The 22,356-nt window shown below is 46.1% G+C and overlaps 1 protein-coding gene across 1 annotated transcript in view; it reads left to right on the forward strand.

Moving 5' to 3' along the window:
• Positions 1-22,356, forward strand: part of tat (tyrosine aminotransferase) — a 108,755-nt gene that overhangs the window by 61,648 nt on the left and 24,751 nt on the right. The window contains exons 6-7 of the mRNA XM_080188046.1: positions 15,500-15,552; positions 20,142-20,294. Of these exons, the coding sequence (XP_080044172.1) occupies positions 15,500-15,552; positions 20,142-20,294 (206 nt within the window). The remainder of the gene's footprint in view (positions 1-15,499; positions 15,553-20,141; positions 20,295-22,356) is intronic.

Raw genomic sequence — 22,356 nt, forward strand, 5'->3', positions numbered from 1 at the left:
CAACTGATACAGACATTCACGGAATGCCTAGAATAGTGTGTGCTGTTTTGGTCTCCTTTTCTGAGGAAGAATGTTCTTGGTCTTGAGGGAGTGCAGTGAAGGTTTACCAGGTTGATTCCGGAGATGGCTGGACTGATGTTAAAATTCTAACAGGACTAAGCAGGAAGGATGTTCTCAATGGTCAGGGAGTCCAGAACCAGGGGTCACAGTCTGAGGATTTGAGGTTGTCCATTTAGGATGGAGATGAGGAGACACTTAGAACATAGAACATAGAACACTACAACACAAACAGGCCCTTCGGCCCACGAGTTGCGCCGATCACATCAACACCTACCAACCTACAGACCTATCTATAACCCTCAATCTCATTAAACCCCATATACTCATCCAGAAGTCTTTTAAAAGACCCCAGCGAGTTCGCCTCCACCACCACTGACGGCAGCCGATTCCATTCACTCACCACCCTCTGAGTGAAAAACTTACCCCTAACATCACTTCTGTACTTTCCTCCCCGCACCTTAAATCTGTGTCCTCTCGTAGCGACCATTTCAACCCGGGGAAATAGCCTCTGAGAATCCACCCTATCTATTCCTCTCAACATTTTATAAACCTCTATCAGGTCGCCTCTCAACCTACGTCTCTCCAGGGAAAAGAGACCCAGTTCCCTCAACCTAACTTCATAAGGCATGCCTCCCAGTCCAGGCAACATCCTTGTAAATCTCCTCTGTACTCTTTCAATAGCTTCTACGTCTTTCCTATAGTGAGGCGACCAGAACTGCGCACAGTACTCCAAATGAGGCCTGACAAGGGTCTTATAAAGTTGCAGCATTACCTCCCGACTCCTAAACTCAATCCCTCGATGAATGAAGGCCAGTACACCATACGCCTTCTTGACCACCTCTTCCACCTGCGAGGCCGATTTAAGAGTCCTGTGGACCCGGACCCCAAGATCCTTCTGCTCTTCAACACTACTAAGACTCCTGCCCTTGATAGTGTACTCGTTCATCCCATTGGTTCTGCCAAAATGGACGACTACGCATTTATCCGCGTTGAAGTCCATCTGCCACTTCTCCGCCCAGTCCTGCATCCTATTTATGTCCTGCTGCAACTTTTGCCATCCTTCCAGACCATCCACAACACCACCGACCTTCGTGTCATCAGCGAACTTACTTACCCATCCCTCCACTTCCTCATCTAGGTCATTTATGAAAATGACAAACAGCAAGGGTCCTAGAACAGATCCCTGGGGCACTCCACTGGTGACTGACCTCCATGCAGAAAAAGACCCATCCACAACCACTCTCTGCCTTCTGCAGGCAAGCCAGTTCTGGATCCACAAGGCCAAAGGCCCTTGGATCCCATGCCCTCTCACCTTCTCAAGAAGTCTTGCATGGGGGACCTTATCAAACGCCTTGTTAAAGTCCATGTACACCACGTCCACAGCACTTCCTTCGTCAATGTGTTCAGTCACATTATCGAAGAACTCAACTAGGCTCGTAAGGCACGACCTGCCCTTGACAAAACCATGCTGACTATTCCTGATCATGTCAAACCTCTCCAAATGGTCGTAAATCTTGTCCCTCAGAAGCCTTTCCATCAGCTTACCAACCACTGAGGTCAGACTCACCGGTCGGTAATTTCCCGGGCTGTCTCTGTTCCCTTTCTTGAAAATAGGGACTACATCCGCAATCCTCCAATCTTCCGGAACCTCTCCCGTCTCCATTGACGACGCAAAGATCATCGCCAGGGGCTCTGCAATCACTTCCCTCGCCTCCCACAGTATCCTGGGGTACATCCCATCTGGTCCAGGCGACTTATCTATCTTGATAGAATTCAAAAGTTCTAACACATCCTCCACCTTAATATCCACAAACTCAATCTTTTCCATCTGCTGCAAATCCGTGGCAAAATCTCCCAGATCAGCTTCCACCGTGAATACTGAGGCAAAGTACTCATTAAGCACCTCTGCCATTTCTTCTGGTTCCACACAGACCTTACCCCCTTCACCTTTTATAGGTCCTATCCCTTCTCTTCTTATCCTTTTACCTTTCACATATTTATAAAAGGCCTTGGGATTCTCCTTAATCTTACCCGCCAAGGTCTTCTCATGACCCCTTCTGGCTCTCCTAATTTCCCTTTTAAGCTCCTTTCTACAGTCCTTATACTCCTCAAGATCCTTAACCTCTCCGAGTTCCCTGAACCTTTTGTACACCTTCCCTTTCCTCCTGACTAGGTTCAACACAGCCTTCGTGCACCACGGTTCCCGCGACCTACCAAAACCCCCTTGTCTCATCGGAACGTTGTCACGCATAGCTCCAGACAAACATTCCTTGAATATCCACCACCTTCCTTCGGTACTTTTCCCTAAGAACGCCTCCTTCCAGTTTATTTGTCCAAGTAACTTCCTGACTTCTTCGTATCTCCCCTTACTCCAGACAAACACCTTCCTAGCCTGCCTGATCCTATCTCGTTCCAATGCAATTGTGAAGGAGATAGAATTATGGTCACCATTCCCAAGATGCTCTCCTACCGAGAGATCCATCACCTGCCCTGGTTCATTCGCCAGTACCAGGTCAAGTACAGCCTCTCCCCTCGTAGGCTTATCCACGTACTGTATCAGGAAACCTTCCTGAACACACCTAACAAACTCCTCCCCATCCAAGCCCCTTACCCTAGGGATATTCCAGTCGATGTTTGGGAAATTGAAGTCTCCCATCACGACAACTCTGTTATTAATGCATTTCTCCAGAATCTGTTTCCCTATCTGCACTTCAACGTCCCTGTCACTATTGGGCGGCCTATAGAATACACCCAGCAAAGTTTTTGACCCTTTGCTGTTCGTAACTTCCACCCACAGAGACTCTGTAGATAGTCCCTCCACGGCATCCTCCTTCTCTGCAGCCATGACACTGTCCCTGATCAACAGTGCCACTCCACCACCTCTTCTGCCATCCTCCCTGTCCTTCCTGAAGCATCTGAAACCTGGCACCTGAAGTACCCAGTCCTGTCCCTGAGACATCCAAGTCTCCGTAATGGCCACCACATCACAATCCCAAGCAGCAATCCACACCCTAAGCTCATCTACCTTATTCACTACACTCCTTGCATTAAAATATATACACTTCACCCCCTCAGTCTGGGCATTTCCCTTCTCCACCCCCTGTCTAACCTCCCCCCCCATACTGCCTGCGGTCCTCCCCTACCTGGGAGCTAACCTCCTCCGTCCCAGTTTCCCCATCACACTTCCCTCCCCCCAAAGATGGTGAGCCTTCTTCACCCAAAGATGGTGAGCCTTTGGAATTCATTACCACAGGAAGTAGTTGATGTCAAAACATTGAATGTATTCAAGAGGCGGCTGGATATAGCACTTGGGGCGAATGGGATCAAAGGTTATGGGGAGAAAGCAGGATTAGGCTATTGAATTGGACAATCAGCCATGATCACAAGGAATGGCAGAGCAGGCTCAAAGGGCCAAATGGCCTTCTCCTGCTCCTGTCTTCTATGTTACTATGTTTTTCCTTTCAATAATGTTTCCCAGTCCAGTATGGCAAATTCATGCCTCATACCATCACAGTTACCTTTATTGAGATTCAGGACTCTGGTCTCAGAATCAATTACATCACTATCCACCTTGACAAAGAATTCTACCATATTATGATCACTAATCCCCAGGGTTTTCTCACAACTAGGTTGCCTTTCTCATTGCACAACATTTAGTCCAAGATGGCCTGTTCCATTGTCATAGAGTCACTGAATCATAGAGATTTGCAGCATGGAAACAGGCCCTTTGCCCCAACTTGTCCATGCCACCCCTTTTTTGAACCCCTAAACTAATCCTAATTGCCTGCATTTGGCCCATATCCCTCTAAACCCATCATACCCATGTAACTGTCTAAATGCTTTTTAAAAGATAAAATTGTACCCACCTCTACTACTGCCATTGGCAGCTTGTTCCAGACACTCACCACCCTCTGTGAAAAAATTGCCCTTCTGGACCCTTTTGTATCTCTCCCCTCTCACCTTAAACCTATGTCCCCTAGTTTTAGACTCCCCACCTTTGGGAAAAGATATTGACTATTTAGCTGATCTATGCCCCTCATTATTTTATAGATCTCTATAAGATCACCCCTAAGCCTCCTACGCTCCAATGAAAAGGTCTAACCAGCCTCTCCCTATAACTCAAACCATCAAGTCCCGGTAGCATCCTAGTAAATCTTTTCTGCACTCTTTCTACTTTAATAATATCCTTTCTATAATAGGGTGACCAGAACTGCACACAGTATTCCAAGTGTGGCCTTACCAATGTCTTGTACAACTTCAACAAGATGTCCCAACTCCTGTATTCAATGTTCTGACCAATGAAACCAAGTATGCCAAATACTTTCTTCAGCACTCTGTCCACTTGTGACACCGCTTTCAAGGATCCATGAACCTGTACGCCTAGATCTCTTTGTTCTATAACTCTCCTAATGCCCTACCATTAACAGAGTAAGTCAGAGTTCAATCTACCATGCATCACGTTGCATTTACCTAAATTAAACTCCATCTGCTGTTCATCAGCCCACTGGCCCAATTGATCAAGATCCCATTGCAATCCTCGATAACCTCCTTCACTGTCCACTATGCCTCCAATCTTGATGTCATCTGCAAACTTACTAAACATGCCTCCTAAATTTTCATTCAAATCATTAATATAAATGACAAATAACAGTGTATCAGGCAGGAACTTTCAACAGTTAACTGGGAGAGTCTGTGGGAAGACAAAGGGATGTCTGGTAATTGGAAGGCTTTCAAAAGTGTGTTAACCAGGGTTCAGGGTAAGCAGATTCCTCTTAGAGTGAAGAGAAAGGCTGGTAGAAGTAGGGAACCCTGGATAACTCAGGATATTGAGGGCCTGGTCAGGAAATAGAAGGAGGCATATCACTTGCATAGGCAGCTGGGATCAAGTGGATTGCTTGAAGAGTAGAGAGGATGTAGGAGTAGAATTAAGAGAGAAATCAGGAGGGCAAAAGGGGACACAAGAGTATTTTAACAGATAAGGCAAAGGAGAATCCAAAGAGTTTCTACCAATACATAAAGGGAAAAAGAGGAACTAGGGAGAGAGTAGGACCTCTTAAAGATCAACAAGGTCATCTATGTGTGGATCAACAAGAGCCATGAGGCACACCACTGATCATAGAACACAGAACATAGAAAAACTACAGCACAAACAGGCCCTTCGGCCCACAAGTTGCGCTGATCATATCCCTACCTACCAGGCCTACCTATAATCCTCAATCCTATTAAATCCCATGTACTCATCCAGAAGTCTGGTCACAGGCCTCCAGTCTGAAAAACAACCCTCTACAACTATCCTCTGTCTTCTGTTATCAAGCCAATTTTGTATCCAGTTGGCTACCTCACCCTGGATCCTGTGAGATTTAACCTTATGCAACAACCTACCATGCAGTACCTTATCAAAGGCCTTGCTAAAGTCCATGTAAAATGACATCAACTGCACTGCCTTCATCTACCTTCTTGGTTACCCCTTCAAAAAACTCCATCAAATTTGTGGGACATGATCTTCCACTCAGAAAGCCATGCTGACTGTCCCTAATCAGTCCTTGGTTCTCTAAATGCCTGTAGATCCTGTCTCTCAAAATACCTTCTAACAACTTACCCACCACAGATGTGAGGCTCACCGGCCTGTAGTTCCCACGTTTTATCTTGCAGCCCTTTTCAAACAAAGGTACAACATTTGCCCCCCTCCAATCTTCAGCACTTATCTGTGGCTGTCAATGATTCAAATATCTCTGCTAGAGCACCCGCAATTTCCACCCTAGCCTCCCACAATGTTCTGGGATGCACTTCATCAGGTCCTGGGGATTTATCTACCTTGATGCACTTTAAGACTTCTAGCACCTCCTTCTCTGTAATATGTACACTCCTCAAGACATCACTATTTACTTTCCCAAGTTCCCTAACATCCATGCTTTTCTCAACAGTAAATATTGATAAGAAATATTCATTTAGGATCTCACCCATCTCTTGTGAATCCGCACATAGATGACCTTGTTGATTCTTAAGAGGCCCTACTCTCTCTCTAGTTACTCTTTTGTTCTTTATGGCTCTTTGGATTCTCCTTTGCCTTATCTGCCAAAACAATCTCCTGTCTCCTTTTTGCCCTCCTGATTTCTCTCTTAACTCTACTCCTACAGCTCCTATATTCTTCAAGGAATCCACTTGATCCCAGCTGCCTATACATGTCATATGATCCTTTCTTCTACTTGACTAGGACCTCAATATCCCGAACCATCCAGGGTTCCCTACTTTTACCAGCATAGCCCTTCACTCTAAGAGGAATGTACTTACCCTGAACCCTGGTTAACACATTTTTGAAAGTCTCCCACTTACCGGCCGTCCCTTTACCTTCCCACAGATTCCCCCAATTAACTGTTGAAGCCTGTCTGATACCATCAAAATCTTGCTTGCCCCAATTTAGAATTTTAACTTTTGAGCCAGACCTATCATTCTCCATAGCTATCTTAAAACTAATAGAATTATGGCCCAAGTCCCAAAGTGATCCCTCACTAACATTTCTGTCACCCGCCCTTCCTTATTTCCCAAGAGGAGGTCAAGATTTTCCCCATCTCTAGTCGAGCTATTCACATACTGAATAAGAAATTTCATCTGAATACACTCAACAAATTTCTCTCCATCCAAGCCTCTAATACTATGGCTGTCCCAGTCGACGTTGAGTAAGTTAAAATCCTTGACTATTACCATCCTATTTTTCTTGGTGCTATCTGTAATCTCCTTCCATATTTTGCTCCTCAATTTCCCGCCAACTATAGAACAAAGAACAACAAAGAACAACCCAGCACAGGAAACAGGCCCTTCAGCCCAATGAGCCCGCGCCGCCGCATCACCCTACACCTATTCTACCCTGCATGTCTACGAATGGAACCCCTAACTTAGCCAGATTCAGGGGAGAATAGTGTCAATTTGGTAAAACCAATCAGCCTAAGAGCACATCTTTGGGGTGTGGGAGGAAACCGGAGCGCCCGGAGGAAACCCACGCAACCACAGGGAGAATGCGCAAACTCCCACAGACACAGGCCCAAATCCATGTATCTGCACAGCTAGCAGTGCTAGTCACCGAGCTGTTGTGGCGCCCGTCTACCGGTCCAGGATCAAGCACACACACCGACACGAAGTACTAGGCCACTCCCGGAACCTCCAAGAGCAGCCCACGCACGACCCACCGTGTGCATGCCCCTCGTTTGACACGAGGTGGACCTCCACCTGTGGAATAAAGACAAAAATATTAATCTTACAGCCTGCCTTTCCGGTGTCTCCCGAGGTTTAACCCTTATTTAATAGCCCCTACCATAACCCTCCATCCTCGTTTCACTCATGTGTCTATCTAACTGAACCTTAAACGAGTCCAACGTTCCTGCCTCCACCACCCTACTCGGTAGCGCATTCCAGACCCCCACAACTCTCTGCGTAAAGAACCTTCCTCTCACATCCAAATTATACCTCTCCCCCCTCACCCTTAAATGATGACCTCTCGTGTTCGTACCCAGTCTAGGGAGCAGTCTCTCACTATTAACTCTATCTATTCCCTTCAGTATCTTATATACTTCTATCATGTCCCCTCTCAATCTCCGTTTTTCCAAGGAGAATAGTCTCAGTTTCTCCAACCTTTCCTCATAACCCAGTCCCCCCATGCCAGGCAACATCCTGGTAAACCTCCTCTGCACCCTTTCCAGAGACTCCACATCCTTCCAGTAGTAAGGTGACCAGAACTGGACGCAGTACTCCAAATGCGGTCTAACCGCATTATGGGGACTATATGGGGACCTACAGTACAACCCTATGAAAGTGATTTTCTCCTTCTTATTTCTCAGTTCTACCCGTATAGATTCAGTGGCCAAACCCTCGGATATATCCCCCCTCAGTATGGCTGTAATGCTTTCCCTAATCAAAAGTGCAACTCCCCCTCCTCTCTTACCTGCTATCCTATCTTTCCTACATCATCTGTACGCCTGAACATTGAGCTGCCTGTCCTGTCTTTCCCTTAACCATGTTTCAGTAATTGCAATAATATCCCAGTCCCGTGTACCCATCCACGCTCTGAGTTTATCTGCCTTGCCCGTCAGGCCTCTTGCATTGAAATAAATGCAGTTTAATCTGGACTTCCCTTGCTCTCTGTCTTTCTTTTGCCTGATCTGTCTGGTACTAGGATTACTGACACTGCCTTTACTATTTAATGTACTCTCTTTAATTCCTGTGCTGTCCTCAACCTTCTCTTCTGTCCCCTTATTGCTTTGGGTCCCACCCCCCTGCTTTAGGTCCCAATACCCTGGGAAGGCAGTGGCCTAGTGGTATTGACACTGGATTAGTAATCCAAGGTAGAGTTCCAGGGTAATGGTCTGGGGACCTGGGTTCAAATCCCACCACAGATAGTGAAATCTGAATTCAATAAAACTCTGAAATTAAATGTCTAATGATGATCATGAAACTATTTTTCGATTGGTGTTGCTCCAGAAAATCCCGTACGCACTACAGAAATGCCTACTGTGAGTAGGGAGAGATGATATCTTAGAAGCTCCTCAATTGAGACCATACAGTGGAACAGAAAAAGGAAAAGGAAGCAATTAGATTGCTGGGAGTATGCTATTGGCCCTCAATAACAGCCAGGGAGACTAGTGGTATACCGCAGGGATCTGTTTTGGGGCCACTGCTGTTTGTCATTTTTATAAATGACCTAGATGAGGGTGTAAAAGGATGGATTAGTAAATTTGCAGATAGGCATGAACCTCGGGTCAGTAGTTTCAGCTGGGGGAAGGGTAATTATGAGGCTATTAGGAGAGGATTAGGAAGCATTGATTGGACTAGGAGATTACAGGGACTGGGAACGTCCGAGATGTGGAGATTTTTCAAGGAGCAGCTACTGCGGGTCTGTGATAGGTATATCCCTGTCAGGCAAGGAGGATTTGGTAGGCCCAGGGAACCGTGGTGCACTAAAAAGGTTGATTCGTTGGTTAGGAAGAAAAAGGAGGCTTATGTTCGGATGAGGCTTGAGGGCTCAGGTAGTGCATTAGAAAGTTTTAGATTGGCTAGGAGGGAGTTGAAGAGGGAGTTAAGAAGGGCTAAAAGAGGACATGAGAAGACTTTGGCTGATAGGATTAAGGAGAACCCTAAGGCGTTTTACAGGTATGTCAAGAACAGAAGGTTGGTTAGGGCAAGATTAGGGCCAGTTACAGACAGTAGAGGGAAGTTGTGTGTGGAACCGGAGGAGATTGGAGAGGCGTTGAACCAATATTTCTCTTCGGTGTTCACGCAAGGGGACATGAATGTAGCTGAGGATGACACTGGGGTGCAGAGGTGTAAAATAGACAGTATTGCAGTTGATACGGGGGATGTGCTGGATATTCTAGAGGGTTTGAAAATAGATAAGTCCCCTGGTCCGGATGGGATTTACCCTAGGATTCTCTGGGAGGCAAGAGCGGTGATTGCGGAGCCTCTGGCTCTGATCTTCAGGTCGTCGTTGGTCTCTGGTATAGTACCGGAAGATTGGAGGACAGCAAATGTTGTCCCATTGTTTAAGAAGGGGAGCAGAGACTTCCCTGGGAATTATAGACCGGTGAGTCTTACTTCTGTGGTGGGTAAGGTTTTGGAAAGGATTATTAGAGACAGGATTTATAGTTATTTGGAGAGTAATGAATTGATTAGAGACAGTCAGCATGGTTTTGTAGCGGGTAGGTCGTGCCTTACTAACCTTATCGAGTTCTTTGAGAAAGTGACCAATGAGGTGGATAGGGGAAAGGCAGTTGACGTGGTGTATATGGATTTTAGTAAGGTGTTTGATAAGGTTCACCATGGTAGGCTTCTGCAGAAAATGCAGATGTATGGGATTGGGGGTGATCTAGGGAATTGGATCAGGAATTGACTAGCAGATAGGAGACAGAGGGTGGTGGTTGATGGTAAATATTCGTCATGGAGTTCGGTTACGAGTGGTGTGCCTCAGGGATCTGTTTTGGGGCCACTGCTGTTTGTAATCTTTATTAATGATCTGGATGAGGGTATAGTTGGGTGGATTAGTAAGTTTGCTGATGACACCAAAGTCGGAGGTGTGGTAGATTGTGAGGAAGGGTGTCATAGTTTGCAGGGTGACTTAGAAAGGTTGCAAAGCTGGGCCGCGAGGTGGCGGATGGAGTTTAATGTGGAGAAGTGTGAGGTAATTCATTTCGGTAGGAATAACAGATGTGTTCAGTATAGGGCTAACGGGAGGACTTTGAATAGTGTGGATGAACAGAGGGATCTAGGTGTATGTGTACATAGATCCCTGAAAGTTGGGAATCAAGTAGATAAAGTTGTTAAGAAGGCATACGGTGTCTTGGCGTTTATTGGTAGGGGGATTGAATTTAGGAGTCGCAGCGTCATGTTGCAACTGTACACAACTCTGGTGCGGCCGCACTTGGAGTATTGTGTGCAGTTCTGGTCCCCACATTACAGGAAGGATGTAGAGGCTTTGGAGAGGGTGCAGAGGAGGTTTACCAGGATGTTGCCTGGTATGGAGGGGAGATCCTATGAGGAGAGACTGAGAGATTTGGGGTTGTTTTCGCTGGAAAGAAGGCGGCTAAGAGGGGATCTTATTGAAACATATAAGATGATTAGAGGTTTAGACAGGGTGGATAGTGATAGCCTTTTTCCTCTGATGGAGAAAGCTAGCACGAGGGGGCATGGCTTTAAATTAAGGGGGGGTAGTTATAGGACTGATGTCAGGGGTAGGTTCTTTACCCAGAGGGTGGTGAGGGACTGGAATGCCCTGCCAGCTGCAGTTGTAAATGCGCCTAGTTTGGGGGCGTTTAAGAGATCTGTGGATAGGTTTATGGACGAAATGGGATTGGTTTAGATTAGTGGGTTAGTGTTGTTGTTTTTTTTTAAAAGCTGGTCGGCGCAACATCGTGGGCCAAAGGGCCTGTTCTGCGCTGTAATGTTCTATGTTCTATGTTCTATAACACGAAAGTCGGAGAAGTTGTAGACAGTGAGGATGGATGTTACAGTTTGCAGAGGGACATAGATAAGCTGCCGAGCTGGGCCGAGAGGTGGCAGATGGAGTTTAATATGGAAAAGTGTGAGGTGATTCACTTTGGAAAGAGTAACTGGAGTACAGAATATAGGGCTAATGGAAGGACTCTTGGTAGTGTCAACAAGCAGAGAGATCTCGGGGTACATGTGCATAGCTCCCTGAAAGTTAGCACCCAGGTTGATAGGGTTGTTAAGAAGGTGTACGGTGTGTTAGCTTTTATTGGTAGAGGGAACGAATTTTGGAGCCGTGAGGTCATGTTACGACTGTACAAAATTCTGGTGCGGCCGCACTTGGAGTATCGCGTACAGTTCTGGTCGCCGCATTATAAGATGTGGAGGTATTGGAAAGGGTGCAGAGGAGGTTTACCAGGATGTTGCCTGGTATGGTGGGAAGGTCTTATGAGGAAAGGCTGAGGGAGTTGAGGTTATTTTCATGAGAGAGAGAAGAAAGTTAAGAGGTGACCTAATTGAGGCATACAAGATGATCAGAGGGTTAGATAGGGTGGACAGTGAGAGCCTTTTTCCCCGGATGGTGATGGCTAACAAGAGGGGACGTAGCTTTAAAGTAAGGGGTGGTAATTATAGGACGGATGTCAGAGGTAGGTTCTTTACTCAGAGGGTAGTAAGGGCGTGGAATGCCCTGCCTGCAGCAGTTGTGGACTCGCCAACTTTAAGGGCGTTCAAATGGTCAGTGGATAGGCATATGGATAACATTGGAATAGTTTAGGTTAGAGGGTCATTAGATAGGTTTCAGAGGTTGGCGCAACATCGAGGGCCGAAGGGCCTGTACTGCGCTGGAATGTTCTATGTTCTCCACATAGGGAGGGATTTTCCAGCTGCGCTTGCTCCAAAGCCAGAAAATCCTGGCCCAAGGTGAATGGAGCTTTGCATGGTCTGTGTCCTGCCTGCTCCAATTCCCATGGAGAGTGTGATGGGAACATTCCGCACAAAAAAGAGCCGATATGTAGGCAAATCTCAGAAGTATAAAAACTTCAATTTCCCCAATATTCATTTGGATAGGCAAAGCATGAGAGAATGAGAAGGGGCAGAATTCTTAAAAGGTGAATCCAGGAGAGCTTTTAGAGAAAGGAGGTAGAAAGATCCTACAAGAGAACAGGTAGCACTTGACCTATTTTTAAGAAATGAGGTCATGCTATGATAGGTGGACATAACTCACTAAGATTTAAGAATATAGAATCATAGAGGTTTACAGCATGGAAACAGGCCCTTTGGCCCAACTTGTCCATAAGAACATAAGAAATAGGAGCAGGAGTAGGCCATCTAGCCCTTCGAGCCTGCCCCGCCATTCAATAAGATCATGGCTGATCTGAAGTGGATCAGTTCCACTTTCCCGCTTTCTCCCCATAACCCTTAATTCCCCTATCAGAAACCTATCCACCCATGACTTAAATATATTCAGCGAGGTAGCCTCCACCACTTCAATGGGCAGAGAATTCCAGAGATTCACCACTCTTTGAGTGAAGAAGTTCCTCCTCAACTCTGTTCTAAACTGCAGCCCCCCCCCCCCCCTTATCTTGAGGCTGTGCCCTCTAGTCCTGCTGTCCTTTCTAAGCGGGAAGAATCTCTCTATCTCTACCCTATCCATCCCCTTCATTATCTTATACGTCTCTATAAGATCCCCCCTCATCCTTCTAAACTCCAACAAGTACAGACCCAGTCTATTTAATCTCTCTTCACAGGCCAACCCCCTCATCTCCGGTATCAGCCTAGTGAACCTCCTCTGCGCTCCCTCCAAGGCCAATATATCCTTCCGCAAGTGCGGCGACCAAAACTGTACACAGTTCTCCAGCTGCAGCCTCACCAGTGCCCTGTACAGTTGCAGCAAGACCTCCCTACTTTTATATTCAATCCCCCTCGCTATAAAGGCCAGCATCCCATTCGCCTTCCTGACCACCTGCTGCACCTGCAGACTGGGTTTTTGCGACTCGTGCACAAGGACCCCCAGGTCCCTCTGCACCGTAGCATGCTGCAGCTTTTCGCCCTTTAAATAATAATCCCTCCTACTATTATTCCTGCCAAAGTGGATAACCTCACACTTGCTAACATTGTATTCCATCTGCCAGGTCCTCGCCCACTCGCTCAGCCTATCCAGATCCCTCTGCAGACTTTCCACACCCTCCGCACAATTTGCTTTTCCACTCATCTTCGTGTCATCAGCAAATTTCGTCACCCTACACTCAGCCCCCTCTTCCACATCGTCTATGTAAATGGTAAGCAGTTGAGGCCCCAGCACCGATCCCTGCGGCACTCCACTAGTCGCCAACCGCCAACCAGTATAGTGCCCATTGATTCCAACTCTCTGCTTCCTATTTGACAGCCAATCCTGTATCCACGCTAACACCTTACCCCCAACTCCGTGCACCCTAACCTTCTGTAGCAACCTTTAATGAGGCACCTTATCAAATGCCCTTTGGAAATCTAAAAACACCACATCCACCAGTTCCCCTCTGTCTACCGCACTAGTCACATCTTCATAGAAATCCAATAAATTCGTCAAACACAACTTCCCCTTAACGAATCCGTGCTGCGTCTGCTCGATCAAACCATTCCTTTCTAGGTGCCTCGCTATTTCTTCTTTGATGACGGATTCTAGCATTTTTCCAACTACAGACGTTAAACTAACCATGCCGCCCTTTTCTTTTAAACCCCTAAACTCAGCCCAATTGCCCGCATTTGGCTCATATCCCTCTATACCCATCTTACCTATGTAACTATCCAAATGCTTTTTAAAAAACAAAATTGTACCCACCTCTACTACTACTTCTGGCAGCTTGTTCCAGACACTCACTAAGCTCTGTGTGAAAAAAGTGTCTCTCTGGACACTTTTGTATCTCTCCCCTCTCACCTTAAATCTGTGCCTTTTAGTTTTAGACTCCCCTACTTTTGGGAAAAAAATTGACTATCGAGCTGATCTGTGCCCCTCATTATTTTATAGTTGTTATGGAAAAGGACAAAGATGGACTAGAATAAAGGTAATGAATTGGGAGGGTGGGATGATTTTAATAGGATAAGGCAGGATCTGGCCAAAGTGGACTGGGAGCAGCCACTTGTAGGAAAATTTACATCAGAGCAGTGGGGGTCATTCAAAAAGGAAATAAAGTGCAGGGAGTAAAATAAATCAGGAGAGTGAAGATAGGGCAATAAAAAACGCTGGCAGGCAAAATAAAGGAACATCCCAAGGTGTTTTATAAGTATATTGAGGGCAGGGGTGGCACAATGGCACAATGATTGGCACTGCTGCCTCACAGCTCCAGGGACCTAGGTTCAAATCCTGCTTTGGGGGACTGTCTGTATGGAGTTTGCATATTCTCGCCCTCCCTGCGCCAGTTTCCTCTGAGTGCTCCAGTTTCCTCCCACAGTCCAAAAACGTATAGGTGGATTGGCCATGTTAAATTGCCCCTTGGCATCACATTGATGTGTAGGTTAGGTGGATTAGCCACGGTAAATGTGTGGAGTCATGAGGATAAGACAGAGGAGGAGGGCCTGGCTAAGATGCTCTTTTGAAGATTTGGTGCAGACTCAATGGATTGAATGGCCTCCCATCTGCACTATAGGGATTCTAAGAGGGTAACCAGGGAAAGATTAGGACCCGTTTGGGACCAAAGTGACAACTTGTATATGGAGCGAAAGACGTAGGTGACTATGGAGAAGGCCAATGTAGGTATAGAAGAAAGCAGGGAGAGAAACTTGATATAATTAAGCAGATCAGTATTGAGAGGGAGGTGCTGTTAGCGATTTCAACAGACTTAAAAGTGGATAAATCCCCAGGCCCAGGTGAGAAGTATCCTAGACTGCTGTGTCAGGCAAGAGACAAAATTGCAGGGGCTCTGGTGCTAATTTCCAAATACTCTTTGGCCATAGATGAGGTGCCAGAAGACTGGGGGATAACTATTGTGGTATCATTATTCAAGGCGGAAAGTAGGAAAAAACAAAAAATTGCAAGGCTAAGGGGAAACAGCATGAGAGTTGGACAAATTAGATAGCTCTTTCAAAGGGAAGGCATAAATTCAATAGGCTGAATGGCTTCCTTCTGTGCTATATGATTCTATATTATGATTTTTGGTACTGTGCAGAGGAGGAGATGGGCTGGCCGGGGTCAGCAGTCTTGGGCTGGAAATTGTTGGGGCAGATTCGCTCTTTTCCCAGTTTTAGAGCAGGGTTAAGGTTCTTTCAGAACTATATAAGAATCATTAGCGACAGGAAGAGAAAGACAGGGAAGTGGGGCCCCACGAAGGGTGTGTTGGGGGATTTGGGATAGGAGACTCAGGAGAGGGGATTGTGTTGGGAATCAATAAAAATTGAAATATAGTTTAAAACATATTAACTTGGAAAAATGTTTACTCTTTTATTTTACTGCATTTGTTTACTATTTTATTTTACTGGTTTATTCCTCTTTCAGTTGCAGCAAGAAATTATCTTCCAATCCTGGCAGATGAAATCTATGGAGATATGGTGAGAAAAGTTGAGGAGATTGGATATTGGCAACATATGTACTTGTAATGTCTCACAGTTACACAAACCTGCTCATTCATACATATATGAATTAGGAACAACAGTAGGCCTTTAGGCCCCTTGAGCCTTCCTTGGCATTTGATAAAATCAAGGCAAATCTCATTGTGGCCTCAACTCCATTCTTGTCAATCCTGTACAGCCTTTGACTCCCTTGTCAGTCAAGAATTTATCTTACACAGCATTGAATTCACTATTCTCTAGGAAAGAGAATTCCACAGACTATCAACCCTCAGAAAAAAAATCTCATCGTGGCCTTAATGGAAGACAACCACAGGAATCACAGCAGGCAGGACAGAAAATTTGGCAGACCACACAAAGGTCTGTTGACCTCAAGCAGGAATTTCTGGCCTCGGGATAAGTGCGACTGGAAAATCTCGCCCCTTATTTTTAATCTGTTCCTCTAGTTTGAGATTCTCTCACATGATGAAACATTCTATAGAACATTACAGCGCAGTACAGGCCCTTCGGCCCTCGATGGATTCTTTCAGCATCCATCCTGTAGAGTCCCCTCAGGATTTAAAAGTTTCAATACGATTGCATGTTTTCTAAACTTCTATGGATACAGACTCAAACTATCCTCATAAAATAAACCTTAATCTCAGGAATCAGTCAAGTCAACCTCTCTGAACTGTTTCTAATTCTATTATATCCTTTCTGAAGTAATGATGTGGAGAGGTTGGTGGTGGACTGGGGTGGGCACAGGAAGAAGTCTCACAACACCAGGTTTGGTGACTAGTGGAGTGCCCCAGGGATCAGTGCTGGGGCCTCAGCTATTTACCATTTATATAGATGATCTCGAGGAGGGGGCTGAGTGTAGGGTGTCGAACTTTGCTGATGGCACGAAGATGAGTGGAAAAGCAAATTGTGCAGAGGGTGTGGAAAGTCTGCAGAGGGATCTGGATAGGCTGAGCGAGTGGGCGAGGACCTGGCAGATGGAGTACAATGTTAGCAAGTGTGAGGTTATCCACTTTGGCAGAAATAATAGTAGGAGGGATTACTATTTAAAGACGAAAAGCTGCAGCATGCTACGGTGCAGAGGGACCTGGGGGTCCTTGTGCATGAGTTGCAAAAACCAAGTCTGCAGGTGATCAAGAAGGAGAATAGAATGCTGGCCTTTATAGCGAGGGGGATAGAATATAAAAGTAGGGAGGTCTTGCTGCAACTGTACAGGGTACTGGTGAGGCCGCAGCTGGAGTACTGTGTGCAGTTTTGGTCGCCGCACTTGCAGAAGGATATATTGGCCTTGGAGGGGGTGCAGAGGAGGTTCACTAGGCTAATACCGGAGATGAGGGGGTTGGATAATGAAGAGAGATTAAATAGACTGGGTCTGTACTCGTTGGGAGTTTAGAAGGATGAGGGGGGATCTTATAGAGACGTGTAAGATAATGAAGGGGATGGATAGGGTAGAGGTAGAGAGATTCTTCCTGCTTAGAAAGGATAGCAGGACTAGAGGGCGCAGCCTCAAGATAAGGGGAGGGGGGGCAGTTTAGATCAGAGTTGAGGAGGAACTTCTCCACTCAAAGGGTGGTGAATCTCTGCCCGTTGAAGTGGTGGAGGCTACGTCGCTAAATATATTTAAGACACGGGTAGATAGGTTTTTGGTAGGCAAGGGAATTAAGGGTTATGGGGAGAAAGCGGGAAAGTGGAACTGAGCCACTTCAGATCAGCCATGATCTTATTGAATGGTGGGGCAGGCTCGAGGGGCTAGATGGCCTACTCCTGCTCCTATTTCTTATGTTCTTATGTTAAAGTCCAACAGGTTTATTTGGTAGCATGAGCTTTGAGAGCACTGTCCCTTCATCAGGTGAGTGGAGAGTTGTGTTCACAAACAGGGCATATATAGATACAGACTCAATTACAGGATGTTTGGAATGTGAGTCTTAACAGGTAACCAAGTCTTTACAGGTATAGGCAATGCGAGTGGAGAGTGGGTTAAACACTGGTTAAAAGAGGTGTGAATTGTCTCAAGCCAGGACAGTTAGTATGTACCTGTAACCCCCACAACTTGCCAGGTCCTTTTAGGGCAAACCAAATAAACTAACTCAAATTAACTCAGGGACAAAGTAAAAGGGGCAGCTCCTGAAAAGGAGGGGGAACAGCCTGAAGAGAACAGAAGGACAAAGGACTTTAACCTGGTGTTGTGAGACTTCTTACTGTGCCTTCTCAAATAAAGTTATGTGTCTGGAGTAGCAGTGAACATAAGAACATAAGAAATAGGAGCAGGAGTAGGCCATCTAGCCCTTCGAGCCTGCCCCGCCATTCAATAAGATCATGGCTGATCTGTCGTGGCTCAGTTCCACATTCCCGCCCTCTCCCCATAACCCTTAATCCCTTCTCTTATCAAAAACCCATCAACCCGCGTCTTAAAAATATTTAGTGAGGCAGCCTCCACCACTTCAACGGGCAGAGAATTCCAGAGATTCACCACCCTTTGAGTGAAGAAGTTCCTCCTCAACTCCGTTCTAAACCGCCCCCCTTTTATCTTGAGGCTGTGCCCCCTAGTCCTACTGTCTTTTTTGAGCGGGAAGAGTCTCTCCACCTCTATCCTATCCATCCCATTCATCATCATATACGTCTCAATGAGATCTCCCCTCATTCTTCTTAACTCTAACGAGTACAAGCCTAGTTTATTCAGCCTCTCCTCATAGTTCAACCCCCTCAACTCCAGTATCAGCCTAGTAAACCTCCTCTGCACTCCCTCCAAGGCCAAAATATCTTTGCATAAGTGCGGCAACCAAAACTGCACACAGTACTCCAGCTGCGGCCTCACCAATGCCCTATACAGCTGCAGCAAGACCTCCCTACTTTTATATTCAATCCCCCTCGCTATGAAGGCTAGCATCCCATTCGCCTTCCTGACCACCTGCTGCACCTGCAAGCTGGGTTTTTGCGACTCATGCACAAGGACCCCGAGTTCCCTCTGCACCGTCGCCTGCTGCAGTTTTTCGCCACGTAAGTAATAGTCCTTCCTACCATTCTTCCTACCAAAGTGGACCACCTCACATTTGCCAACATTAAATTCCATTTGCCATTTCCTGGCCCATTCGCCCAGCCTATCTAGATCCTTCTGCAGACTCTCCACACCCTCCGCACAATTTGCCGTTCCCCCAATCTTGGTGTCATCAGCAAATTTCGACACCCTACACTCGGTTCCCTCCTCCAGATCATCTATATAAATGGTAAAAAGCTGAGGCCCCAGCACCGACCCCTGGGGCACTCCACTAGTCACCATCCGCCAATCCGAATAGCACCCGTTGACCCCCACTCTCTGCCTCCTATTTGACAACCAATCCTCTAGCCACGCTAACACCCTACCCCCAACTCCATGTCCCTCGACCTTCTGCAATAACCTCTTGTGAGGTACCTTGTCAAACGCCTTCTGAAAATCCAGAAAGACCACATCCACCGGCTCTCCTCTATCCACCGCCCTAGACACATCCTCATAGAACTCCAGTAAATTTGTCAGACACGACTTCCCTTTAATGAAACCGTGCTGCATCTGCTCTATCAAGCAATTCCCTTCAAGATGCCTCGCAATTTCCTCCTTAATGACGGATTCTAACATTTTACCTACCACAGACGTTAAACTAACCGGCCTATAATTCCCCGCCTTTTGCCTGGCACCCTTCTTAAACAACGGCATAACATTAGCCGTTTTCCAATCTTCCGGCACTTCCCCGGAATCCAGCGACGTCTGGAAAATAACCACCAAGGCATCCACTATCACCTCCGCCATTTCTTTCAGAACCCTCGGATGCATTCCATCCGGTCCTGGGGACTTGTCCACAATCAGCCCCTCCAGTCTGTCGAGCACCACCTCTCTAGTAACAGTAATGTCATTAAGACCCTCCAGTCCTACCACCTTTCCATCGCTAACACCCAGCAAATTATTCACGTCCTCCTCCGTGAAGACAGAAACAAAAAAGTTATTCAAGACCTTAGCCATTTCCCCATCCCCTACCACTAGGTCCCCTTTCTCATCCTCTAAAGGACCAACGTTCAGCCTAGCCAGCCTCTTCCTTTTTATATATTTATAAAAACTCTTGCTATCCTTTTTTATATTAAGCGCTAGCCCAGCTTCATAGTTTCTCCTACCCTTCTTTATCAACTAGTAGGATCATATCCAAACTCACACACACACAGCCATTGTAAAGGTCAAGCACTCCTACTTATTTGTTCTCATTGGCACACAGACAGTTGCCTTGTGCAATGAGAGCCTTGGTACACACACAGGCCAGAGTGTGACAATCGGTCTGGTATACAGATAGCTAGAAGTCTCATATAAAGAGCTCACAGTGCATCACATTTTTTATTTCATTCCGTTCCCTTCATGTCCTGTCCTATGATTTATTGTTGATTAATGCAGTATGTGTTGAAGATGATCTAGAATAGTCCATTGGTTCATGTGTAATGCATTCTTCCTTCACCTTTATCCCAAAATGTTTATATTTCATTGCCTGATTTTAGAGGATGAATTTGAGCACTTTCTATTAAGATAGTCTCTGACCTACGTTCCATGTATTCTCCAGGTCTTTCCAGACTGCAAGTTCATTGCCCTTAGCTCCCTGAGCAGCAATGTCCCCATTCTGTCCTGTGGCGGACTGGCCAAACGGTGGCTTGTACCTGGCTGGCGAATGGGCTGGATTCTCATTCATGATCAAAATAGTATTTTCAGCAGAGAGGTGAGTTTCATTCGGAAATTAACTGATCATTGCATCAGTATTCACAAAGGAGAGGAACATGTTGACTGGGAGTGTCTCAGAGGAAAGTGTAGACCTGATAGAGAAAATCTCCATTACAAGGGAGGAAGTGTTAGGTTTTTTAGGGAACATTAAAACTGACAAATCCCCAGGGCCTGATGGCATCTACCCTAGACTGCTCAGGGAGACAAGAGATGGAATTGCTGGGCCTCTGACAGAGATTTTTGTCTCTTCACTGGACACAGGTGAGGTCCCTGAGGATTGGAGGATGGCAAATGAGATCCCGTTATTTAAGAAGGGTAGCAAGGATAACCCGGGTAATTATAGTCCGGTGAGCTTGACGTCTGTGGTAGGGAAATTGTTGGAGAGGATTCTTACAGATAGGATGAATGCACATTTAGAACGGAATAATCTCATTAGTAATAGACATTTTGTAAGAGGGAGGCCATGCCTCAGAAATTTGGTGGAGTTTTTTGAGGAAGTGACAAAAACGGTTGACGAGGGTAGGGCCATGGATGTCGTCTATGTGGATTTTAGTAAAGTGTTTGACAAAGTCCCTCATGGCAGGCTGGTGCAAAAGGTTAAATCTCATGGATAAAAGGAGAGGTGGCTAGATGGGTACAGAACTGGCTTGGCCATAGAAGACAGAGGGTAGCAGTGGAGGGGTCTTTTTCCAGTTGGAGGTCTGTGACTAGTGGTGTTCCACAGGGCTCTGTGCTGGGACCTCTGCTGTTTGTGATATATATAAATGATTTGGAAGAAGATGTAGCTGGTGTGATCAGTAAGTTTGCGGACGACACGAAGATTGCTGAAGTTGCGGATAGTGATGAACATTGTCAGAGAATGCAGCAGGATGGATATAGATAGGCTGGAAAATTGGGCGGAGAAATGGCAGATGGAATTTAATCCAGATAAATGCAAAGTGATGCATTTTGGTAGATCTAATGTAGGACCGAGCTATACAATAAATGGCCGAACCATCAAAAGTATAGATGCACAGAGGGATCTGGGTGTGCAAGTCTACAGATCTTTGAAGATGGCAGCACAGGTGGAGAAGGTGGTGAAGGAGGCATATGGCATGCTTGCCTTTATAGGACGGGGCGTAGAGTATAAAAACTGGAGTCTGATGTTGCAGTTGTATAGAAATGTTAGGGCACATTTGGAGTACTGTGTCCAGTTCTGGTCGCCGCACTACCAGAAGGACATGGAGGCTTTGGAGAGAGTGCAGAGAAGGTTTACCAGGATGTTGCCTGGTATGGAGGGTCTTAGCTATGAGGAGAGATTGGGTAAACTGGGGTTGTTCTCCCTGGAAAGACGGAGACCTCATAGACATGTATAAAATGATGAGGGGTATGGATAGGATGAACAGTGGGAAGCTTTTTCCCAGGTCAGAGGTGACAAACATGAGGGGTCACAAGTTCAAGGTGGGGGGGGTGCGAGGTTTAACTCAGATATCAGAGGGATGTATTTTACACAGAGGGTGGTGGGGGCCTGGAATGCACTGCCAAGCAGGGTGGTGGAGACGGACATGCTGGGATCGTTTAAGACTTACCTGGATAGTCACATGAACAGATTGGGAATGGAGGGATACAGAAGAATGGACCAATGAGCGGCGCAGGCTTGGAGGGCCGAAGGGCCTGTTTCCTGTGCGGTATTGTTCTTTTTTCTTTGATCAGTTGGTGAGAGCCACTGGCAAACTAACCAATCACTAAACAATGGTTGCTAGCAGTTAGGGCTCTGAAGAAATTGACCAATCAATTGGAAAGGGTCACTGGAAAACTAACAAATCAGCAATTAGAAGAATCATAGAATCCTTACAGTGCAGAAGGAGGCCATTCAGCCCATCAAAACTGCACTGAAAACAATACCACCCAAGCCTTATCTCTGTAGGTCCAGTATTTACCCTGCTTGTCACCCTGACACAAAGGGGCAATTGAACATGACCAATCACCTAACCTATGCAAGCCATCTGGTTAAGGCAAAAACTGTTAACATTTATTTAAAGTGAGACCAGCGAGATGGATTAAGGAGAAGAGAGTAATAG

Source organism: Carcharhinus amblyrhynchos, chromosome 4 (assembly GCF_965287045.1).
Source record: "Carcharhinus amblyrhynchos chromosome 4, sCarAmb.v2.hapA, whole genome shotgun sequence".
Lineage (NCBI taxonomy): Eukaryota > Metazoa > Chordata > Chondrichthyes > Carcharhiniformes > Carcharhinidae > Carcharhinus > Carcharhinus amblyrhynchos.